The following is a 10,559-nucleotide window of genomic DNA, read 5'->3' on the forward strand; positions in this document are numbered from 1 at the left end:
ATCATTCAAATCTATTCACACAAATTAAGTGATTGTAACTCAATCTCGTCAAAAAATTTGTGATTTATTCATCGATTTGTGCGTATTAATCTTCTTTGTATCGTCTCAATTGTTTCGAATGCACCCGAAAACTCTCTTTTATGCTACTTGAATGGATACTTTATAAATGAATACTTTATAAAATGCACTTGTTAGATTGGAAAAGAAAATTAAGCAAGCAACCATATATTAACGAAGATCTAATTATGCTACTCATAGGTGTTTTTATGGGTATTTAGGAAAATGTTTTCTAAGAAACAATTAAATGCCTTACTTATTTTTTTGTTTTTTATTTTCAATATGTATGTTAAAAACATTATGCTAAAAATATTCATATGTAATCTAGCGAAAATGAAGAAAGAGGGAGGGCGGAGAAGATAAAATCATTTTGCGACGTTACTTGTACAACTGATTTTCCCTACTATCACTGGAAAAAGTCACTTGTTCTTAAGAAACTTGTTTCCTAAAGAAAATATTTTTCAAAATTTTTAACTAAACGAATATAAGAAAAATGAAAATCACTTTCTCCACCAAACGTACCCTATACGACCATTAAGCAAATACTATCTTTTTTTGATTTCCCACCTAGTGTCCGGTACCTGCATTGGAACCCGACTAATCCGGATCACACATTACAGGGCCCCATTCTGGGGGTAGCGCACCCCCAACAAGATTTTCTCCATACCCAGGGCTCGAACCCGAGACCTCTCGTTAAGGGTGGAGAAAATATCAGTGTTTCTTCGTGGGTGTGAGGGGGCAGCAGGGACAAATCTATACAAGAAGTTATAGCCTTATAGGTTCGGCAAAACTAACACTGTATTCGTAAAGTTTTGTCAATGATAAAACAGAAACCATACTTATTTCTATGACATAAAAATAAAAATGTGATGCAACAGTAATGAGTTCTGGGCTATGGGGTTTGAAGCTAGGCCTGTAAAGATCATTACAGCAGGAGGGGTGGGAGTGGGGTGGGGTGGGGGGGTTACAAAAATAACTTGGAAAACCCCTCTTGTAATGTGGAAAAAATCAAGAAATCTAAACAAATTGAGTACAACAAAGTGCCAAGTTAAAGTTGGAACTACTCAGATACTATCATTGAACATACTTCTTTACATGCCGATCTGCTGCTATCGATAATGACTGCATTGTAACAGGGAATGATGGACCCATCTGCAGAATTTCAAGAGAATCATATGCAATTAGAATCTTGATCACTGAATTATGGATGAAATTCTAAACACGAAACGAGCATCAGGTACCAAAAGGATAGACATATTCAAGAATCATATCAATGTTGCAACGCACACCCCAGATTCTAAGGTTCGAATTGTTTTGTTGAGAAAAAAATCCAGTTCCCTACTAGGTCTCGAGACAGAAAAAGTACAATATACTACGAGATTTTGAGCTCTGATGCACCCAAAATGAGAGAGTTTTAGTGTCCCTGAAAGATTATTACATGCCTTGTCAGCATGGATTCTAACAATCAAATGCCATTCAAACATGGAATGTAGCTATGAAGTTTTGGGAACAACAGATAATTGTCAAAGCATGTTCCTTGAGGTAAAATCAGACGACTACATGCAACGAACAAGAGATTCTGCACGTCTGCTTTATGATTCCCCGGCAATAAACAGCTAGATGTTGACAGGTTCGCCCATAAGAATTCTGCTAGACGTTGACGGGTTCGCCCATAAGAATTCTGCTAGACGTTGACGGGTCCGCCCATATACGTGGATGAAACTATGAAGAAGATCATACTACTTAAAATTTAGCATTGAGCATTCTTACATCTTAAACCAACATTGCAGTACGACATGCCCATAGTCCATAGACTTTTGAGGTATTTAATGATAGACCTTTATAAGCCGTACTTTAACTCAAGTGATGTAATGACTAAAGAACTTGAACACAGACAATAAGATATTTAATTAAGCAAGAACCTCAAATGAAAGAGCAAGAAAGGATCTATCACGAGGCAGCATTTGAAAGGTGGTTGTCCGATATCTCACATTTTCATTTTTGAGTTTATAAAATTACTTTGAAGATTCATGTGAAGGTACCAATTACTAAGAATGTAAGTCAGGGAACTCACCGTGCTACACAGATGGACTGTATTCACATAACCAGCATATTTTGAGCCTGCATCACAGACAAAAATTGTTACCGACAGAGTAGATGACAAGTGGAGTTGCTACCACTGAAGTTCAATGAAACTCTTGTGTACAATAAACTGTATTTTCTTCCATATACAGGGAAAACTGATTTTTGGTTAACCATAAAGTTTCCTTTACTTTCATACCATAGATCTTAGGAAATATATTTTTGCATACTTCAGACCCCACTATGTGAGAATACACTGAGTTTGTTGTTGTTGTTGTCTCTGACAACCAAATGAATCCTAAATAGGGGTGTAAGCAAGATTTGCCATAAACCTAAACCAAACAAATCAACAAAGATATATCAAGAGTCGCTTACTCTTTTTTAGGCCAGCAGGCTTCTGACGCAAAAGTTCATGTACAAATGCACCGATGTTTTCACACAATGCGTCTTCTTGAAAACTTACCTGCAGAATAGTGTTTCAGGGAGAAAATAGGTGCATTCCAGTAGTATATATACAATGAAGCTTAAGAATTTCCGCATGAAGATAGAGCAAGTGTACCTTCCCAATTCCTACATGCACAATTGCAGTTTTATCTTTTTTGAAAGGTACACCTCGCTTAGCTTCTTTCACTGCTTTTGAGATATCTTTGGTAACAGTACCTTTCTGCATGCATTATAACGAAATAAGCACTAATTCCTACGGACAACCTGAATTAAGAGCCGAAAGATGCAGATTACTTACCTTAGTATCAGGCATCAATTGCCTCAGGTACTTCGCGATCTGCAAAATCATGTGATGTTACTCACTGAGACGCACTAAAACACACTTGTATTTAAACCCCCCCCCCTCGCCCCCCGCTTTTTATCACTTTCAACATTTAGTGGTCATTTTATAGGCTCATAGCATCAACTTATCAAGTTCATAATCTTTCTTTGATAACTTGAAGGTTCAAATCTTTCTAATCCACCTTTATGCTAATGGCAAACCAAATGACCCCTGAATTTACAGTATAATCACAGAAGAGATTATCAATGACAAGTATGGATAGTCAATGTAAAAAACCTGTCTCAAGCTCGGCATCATTGCATGAGTGGAAAAACATTTGTCAAAATCAAGCTTCACATTTCCTGCACGTATAATCACATTAAAAATGTCAAGGACATTACAATAAAATCAAGCTCAAGGACTAATATTGAAAGAAAATATCCTACTCAAGGGTTAGAATCCATAGATGTTTCAAAAGAAAGAATGGTTTCATCATCATCCCCAAATGCGTGGGTGAAATTGCAGATCTTTTTTTCTCAGAATAACTTTCAGCATTTTCAAGGGAATAACTTACATGGTCATTCAACCATAACAAATTCTTCGCTAAAGTCACTTATGTTTATGGTAGTTTATCTACAAAGTCATTATAGACCCCCCCAAAAACTACTAAAGGGAAAATTACATAAATATCCCCTCAAGTTTGGCTTTGTAGCACTCACTTCCTTTGTGATTTTGCTCCCCCTCTTAATTTATATTTTTGTAAATAATTCTGTTCACCTAATTATTACAAATTTTTATAAAAGTAATAATTAGGTTAAACGATAATTAGACGTCATGACCATTAATTCCTCTGTGAACCTTTCGCTGGCTCAAGTTGACCACCCCATAAAATTAAGTAACCTTTTCGCAATTCTATGAATTAAGTTGAAAAGGAACATTGTCTTCTGCATAAGAATAGTCAGCTTGGATGAAATTTGTCAGCTTCACTTCAATCCATATGCCGGAAGGGGCTATGAACTTAAACCTCCGTTGAGATTACGAGCATAAGCCTCCAGAGAGGTTATGAATGTAAACCTTAGAGAGTTTAAGGACAGGAAGGAGCAAACTGATGTCATAACTTGCACCATTTACATCAGCATGTAAGTGGACATCAGAAGTACCACTACGGTTCTAAATAATTGCAATTCTTAAATAAGGAATTTAGTGGAATACCACTCTTGATATTCTCTACGAGCTCCATACCACCAACAACATCAGCACCTGCTTCTCGGGCTTCAGCAGCAGCAGCTCCTTCCGCAAAAACAGCAATGCGATATACCTGAAAGGAAAATATTTAGTCAAAAAATAAATCTAAAACAGCATATGATTATCTAACCTTAATTTTATGAAGAATGCATCATACCTTTCCAAACCCATGAGGAACAGCCACTGTACCTTCAAGCTTCTGCAGTTCAAAAGAAAGAACTCTAAGATCACACTAGCAAGCTAATGAGATTGCTCAAGACTCGGGTCAAATTAGCTACACTAGCAGAGATCAACCAAAATGGAAGAATTGGAAATGCAACGTCTATAATCTCACTCTGCTTATACCACCCATGAAAGAGATTTATATTTCCAGAGGCTTGCACTGGAAATATTTCAGCCAAGGCAAGGACAATTCATTCTTAATTAGGTGGCATTAGGAGCATGATTCTACCATTAAAATTTTCTCCATACACTAACGAACAACAAAAGGATGTGGAATCAACAAACCCCTAACCAACCGTGATTTGGATGCAGAATGTTGAATCACGGTTTTAATTATTACAGAACTTTTGGTCAGTTGCAAAATCTAAGATGATTGATGACTGCATGCAGAGCAAATTCTGGAGAGATGTCCCCAAATGTTCAAGAATTGAGATTTAGGTTGAAATGTTTAACGTCCTGTATACTCTAATCATTTATGAGCTCCTTTAAGTCCAAGTTTTTTATTCAGCCATAAGGACAGTAGCACCCTATTGGTCCTGGAACTTCTGCTAAAAAATTCTGCTGATGAAAGCCCCAAGAGAAATAAAATATCCAATATCCATTCACCATCTGATAAATAAATTTAGACATACAAAGCAATAACCACAGAAGTGGTAACAAGAAGTCTTTCTGTTCAAGTATCACGTAATGAGTGACGACAAGCTCGGATTGTAAGCTTAATGTGGGCCGGAAAGAGGACGAAAGCACGCACCAGGTCAGTTCTGCGCATATCAGGAGTCAAAACAACATGAGCTTCCAGAGTTTCATCAAACTTCTTCTTGGCATTAGCCTGCATAATCACTAGAAATACAATGAATCATGACTCAGTCTGTAACCTCTAACGAAACCACCACTAAATAGAAAAAGAAAGCGCCAAGGAAAAGCACACAAGCAACCCAACCCATGGCAAGCCACAGCTAATAGTCACTTAGATTACATGCCATAGGCATAAAGATAAAGCACCATGGCCAAAGCAGACAAGCAAACAATCTCAGGCAAGCTATGATTAAGAGTTACTCAGATGACATAATATGGACTTTGATCCATAATTACTATTTTTCAACTTGAACAGATAAAAGAAAAAATATAATGAGAATGAAGAAAAATAAAAGTTGTATTTCAGCCATGCATATGACTACCCCTAATTGATGGAAAAGTTGAACCTGTCTCCACTTTGATGTTATCTACAAACACAGACTCCTCAAGGAAGTGGCCTAGAGGTTGAAGAGATGAAGCGACAACCTTGGGAACCAAGAGACAACACCACGTGAATGCTTTCCACTTGCCTAAGTCTTGTTGGATAGTATTACCGAATACTAATGCAAAGTAAAAGGTAACCGATGGATTAGCAGGTTCTGGCACCACCACTATCCTATCAAAACTGAAAAACAAAAAGTTATCTAGAAATACGACCCTAGAGTGTGGTCTAGTAGCCAATGGAAGACAACAATCTGAATCTAGCATAGGCAAAAAAAAAAAAAGAATAGAAGATCTCTTTCAATCTGCTGAAGTCTTGATAAGGTACCTTGATGCATGGAGTCATATGGTGCTCGTATTAATGGAAGGATGCACGTACATGGTGGAACAGTTGAGGTGCAAACAGGCTCCGACATCATCATTATCAAAAGAGATTATCTACAAATACCTTGACCATTAAGCCCCAACGGTGTGGCCTAGTGGTTCAATTTAGTTGGGTTGTGCACCATGAGGTCTCAAGTTCAATTCCCAACAAAGACAAACGCTAGGTGATTTCTTCCCATCTATCCTAGCGTTGGTGGACAGAGTTACATGGTATTGTTGCTGGTGGGAGGTGGCAAGTATCCCGTGGAATTAGTCGAGGTGCGCGCAAGCTGGCCTGGACACCACGATTATCAGGAAAAAATGCCCATTAACAGTTGAATGATTAAGAAATAGAAAACAATTGTAGGATTCCCATTAAAGAGGCCATTAAGAACTAGAAACACAAAAATCCGAGCTTTACAATCCGAATAGCCTCTTTAAGATCATAAATAACCTCCTCCTCCTCCTCCTTCTTCTTCTTATCATCACTCTTCACATCAATCAATGTAGGAAACGAAATCATTTCCTCTTCAACATTCATAACTCTCCTCATTACCCTCTTCGTTGCGCTCGATTCTTCTCCTCTCTTTCTCCATTTCCTCATTAACCTCCACTTTCCCTTCCCTTCCCCCTTTCCCCCTCTTTCGGCCTATCCTCATCAACATTCAAAACTTTCTTTTTTTTCATTTAATCTAATAATGTCCATCCTATTATTGTTTTGTTCTTCTTCTTTTCGATTCATATTATCCTATTACTACTTATAACTTCGGAAGGAGTCAAAATTTTATACAAGAAACAACAAATACACTAACAACAAAAACAACACCAAAAATCCCATTAAGCATGATCAATATAAAGTCGATTGAAAAACATACAAATCTGACCTTTACGAGTCGAATGACCTCTTTAAGATCATAAACAACCTTCTTCTTCTTATCATCGCTCTTCGAATCAATCAATGTAGGAAACGAAATCATTTCCTCTTCAACATTCATAATTCTCCTCATTACTCCCCTTCTTTGCGCCTCGATTCTTCTCCTCTCTCTCTCCATCTCCTCATTAACCTCCACTTTCTCCCCCTCCTCCTCTGGCCTATCCTCCGGTAACGGAGCTACAACCCTTGTAGGGTATGATACTAGTGCTATTATCTTCAATGCATCCTTCAAATACCTCAAATCCTCTCGGGTCCAAAACCCACCGTCCGGGTCGGGTCGGGTCAAAATTTCAGTTTTATCTTTTTCATTTAAACTAATAATGCCCATCCTGTTATTGTTTTGTTCTTCTTCTTTTCGATTCATATTATCCAATTACTACTAATATCTTCGGAAGGAGTCAAAATTTTATACAAGAAACAGCAAATACACTAACAACAACAACACCAAAAATCCCATTAAGCATGATCAATATAAAGTCGATTGAAAACATAAAAATCTGACCTTTACGAGTCGAATGGCCTCGTTAAGATCATAAACGACCTCCTTCTTCTTCTTCTTTTCATTGCTCTTCGCATCAGTCAATGTAGGAAACGAAATCATTTCCTCTCCCACACTCATAACTCTCCTCATTACCCCTCTTCTATGCGCCTCAATTCTTGCCCTCTCTCTCCATCTCCTTATTAACCTCCACTTTCTCCCCCTCCTCCTCTAGTCTATCCTACGGTAACGGAGCTACCACCCATGTAGGGTAAGATACCGATGCTATTATCTTCAGTGCATTCTTCAAATAGCTCAAATCCTCCCGGGTCCACATCCCACCATCCGGGTCGGGTCGGGTCAAATTTTCAGTTTCATCATTTTTTTCATTTAAACTAATAATGTGCATCTTATTATTGTTTTATTCTTCTTATTTTCGACTCATATCATCCTATTACTCCTTATAACTTCGAAAGGAGTCAAGCGTTGTACAAAAAACAACAAATACAACATAAATGCTAAAAAGAATTCATATAACCGACCTCAACTAAATTCATGATCAATAAATAGTCAATTGAAAGAAAAAAAACACTGACCTTTACGAGTCGAATAGCTTCTTTAAGATCATAAACAACCTCCTTCTTCTTCTCCTCACTCTTCGCATCAATCAATGTAGGAAACGGAATCATTTCCTCTTCAACATTCATAACTCTCCTCATTACTCCCATCTTTGCGCTTCAATTCTTCCCCCCTCTCTCTCCATTTCCTCATTAACTTCCACTTCCCCCTACGGCCTATCCTCCTGTAACGAAGCTACTACCCTTGTCGGGTTTGATACCGGTGCTATTATCTTCGGTGCATCCTTCAAATACCTCAAATCCCCTAAGTCCACATCCCACCATCCGGGTCGGGTCGGGTCGGGTCGGGTCGGGTCAAATTTTCAGTTTTATCATTTTTTTTCCATTTAAATTAATAATGCACATCCTGTTATCGTTTTGTTCTTCTTCTTTTCGATTCTTATTATCCTATTACTACTTATAACTTCGGAAGGAGTCAAAATTTTATACAAGAAACAGCAAATACACAACAACAACAACAACAACAACACCAAAAATCCCATTAAGCATGATCAATATAAAGTCAATGGAAAAACATACAAATCTGACCTTTACGAGCCAAATGGCCTCTTTAAGATCATAAACAACCTCCTCCTCCTTCTTCTTCTTCTTCTTTTTTTCATTGCTCTTCGCATCAATCAATGTAGGAAACGAAATCATTTCCTCTGCAACACTCATAACTCTCCTCATTACTCCCCTTCTTTGCGCCTCGATTCTTGCACTCTCTCTCTCTCCATCTCCTCATTAACCTCCATTTTCCCCTCCTCCCCGTCCGACCTATCCTCCGGTAACGGAGCTACCACCCTTGTAGGGTAAGATACCGATGCTATTACCTTTGGTGCATCCTTCAAATACCTCAAATCCTCCCGGGTCCACATCCCACCGTCCGGGTCGGGTCAGGTCAAATTTTCAGTTTTATCTTCTTTTTTTTCATTTAAACTAATAATGTGACCTATTATTGTTTTATTCTTCTTCTTTTTGATTCATATTATCCTATTACTGCCTATTACTTCGGAAGGAGTCAAAATTTTGTACAAGAAACAATAAATACAACAATAACATAAAAAGAATTCACATAGCCAACCTCAACTAACTCGCGATTAATAAACATAAAAATCTGACCTTTACGAGTCGAATGGCTTCTTTAAGATCATAAACAACCTTCTTCTTCTTCTTCTTCTCATCACTCTTCGCATCAATCAATGTTGGAAACGAAATCCTTTCCTCTTCAACATTCAACACTCTCCTGATTGCTCCCCTTCTTTGCGCCTCGATTCGTCCCCTCTCTCTCTCCATTTCCTCATTTACCTCCACTTTCCCCTCCTCCTCCTCCTCTCCCTCCGGCCTATCCTCCGGTAACGGAGCTACCACCCTTGTAGGGTAAGATACCGGTGCTATTATCTTCGGTGCATCCTTCAAATACCTCAAATCCTCTCGGGTCCATGACCCGACAGAATCCGGGTCGGGTCGGGTCCAATTTGGGGATTCTTGAGATGGGGTTTCGGGATTGTAAGAAACGGGTTGAATTGGAACCGGGTCATTGGATTCGGGTCGGGTCGAATTAGGGTTTTCGGGCGAGGAAGAGAGGAATCGATGGAAATGGGAACGGAGAAAAGGGTATTTGTGTAAATAGTGGCGACGAGTTTGATGAAGTAATTGGAAGGAAGACATTTTTTTGGAGTAATTGGAGTGAGCTAGTAGAACTTGGAATATGGAAAGGGGGGTTTTAGGGAAAAGAGGAAGAGGGTTTTAGCATTTTATTTTTTATTTATTTTTTCTAAGACTTAGGGAGATTGGAGAATAATAAATAATTATTCAAAGTAAAAAAAAAAAAAAAAAAAAGAGTTCAAAAACGTATAAAATCATTTTTTTTCCATTTCAATACCTAAAGATTTAAAAAAACGTGCTTGAATAAGCCACATCTAAAATCAGTTATTTTTTTCTTATAAATGATAAGCGCATATATATTTTTGTTACAGATTTGTTCAAAATTTTAAAAAATAGTACTGAAAACATATTTTTATTTGAGTCTCTAGTTAGGTGGGTTGGGGGAGGTGGATGCTTGCGGTTTGATAGTGTATCGTATTTTTTTGTGGATGTCATATTTAGGTTATTTCATCTTATCTCATCTTTTATTACAATCTTATTTACTAGTGTCTTGAGCTGGGGGTCTATCGGAAACAGTCTCTCTACTTCTTTGGAGGTAGTGATATGGATTGCGTACATTTTACCCTCCTCAGATCACACTGGATGGGAATCCCTGGGTATGTTGTTGTTGTTGTTTATAATATTTGTTTTGTTTCAAATTTTAAATAGATTATTATTTTAGTGAAGTTTTGTTTGTGTATGAGGTAAAAGTTCTTTTAAAATTTTAAATGTGTGACGGGTATTTTTATAAACAATCAATCTATTTTTAGAAAGAATGCAATGCATATTATTTTTAGTACCACAAATCAAACAACCACTAGAAAATAATATCAGGATAAGTAATTCCAGGATAACTAATTCCAGCAAAACTAATTTCAGCATAACTTGTTTTTCAACCAAACGACCCCTAAC

General features: G+C 37.6%; 1 protein-coding gene across 4 annotated transcripts; it reads right to left on the reverse strand.

Annotated features, from left to right (window-relative positions):
- Positions 1-835: 835 nt before the first annotated feature.
- LOC107845461 (50S ribosomal protein L1) lies at positions 836-9,918 on the reverse strand. Of its 4 annotated transcripts, none has more exons than XM_016689805.2 (10): positions 9,123-9,918; positions 5,124-5,201; positions 4,308-4,349; positions 4,118-4,223; positions 3,203-3,267; positions 2,882-2,920; positions 2,699-2,803; positions 2,515-2,602; positions 2,132-2,178; positions 836-1,209 (listed from the first exon to the last, which is right to left on the reverse strand). In XM_016689805.2, the coding sequence occupies exons 1-10, from the start codon at positions 9,669-9,671 to the stop codon at positions 1,132-1,134; spliced, it is 1,197 nt and encodes a 398-aa protein (XP_016545291.1). In that variant the 5' UTR covers positions 9,672-9,918; the 3' UTR covers positions 836-1,131. The 4 variants fall into 4 exon arrangements, with proteins under 4 accessions (XP_016545291.1, XP_047254400.1, XP_047254399.1 ...); XM_047398444.1 differs by having other exon boundaries at positions 5,124-5,212; positions 9,123-9,261; XM_047398443.1 differs by lacking the exon at positions 9,123-9,918 and adding an exon at positions 7,408-7,762.
- Positions 9,919-10,559: the final 641 nt, after the last annotated feature.

Source organism: Capsicum annuum, chromosome 10 (genome assembly GCF_002878395.1).
Source record: "Capsicum annuum cultivar UCD-10X-F1 chromosome 10, UCD10Xv1.1, whole genome shotgun sequence".
NCBI lineage: Eukaryota > Viridiplantae > Streptophyta > Magnoliopsida > Solanales > Solanaceae > Capsicum > Capsicum annuum.

Coding starts and splice junctions, on each gene's coding strand:
- LOC107845461 (XM_016689805.2), bottom strand. CDS start 9,671: ATGTCTTCCTTCCAATTACTTCATCAAACTCGTCGCCACTATTTACAC. Junction 5,202..9,122: donor AAGCCATTCGACTCGTAAAG/GTCAGATTTTTA, acceptor GTGATTATGCAG/GCTAATGCCAAGAAGAAGTT. Junction 2,179..2,514: donor GCCTGCTGGCCTAAAAAAGA/GTAAGCGACTCT, acceptor TCTGTGATGCAG/GCTCAAAATATGCTGGTTAT.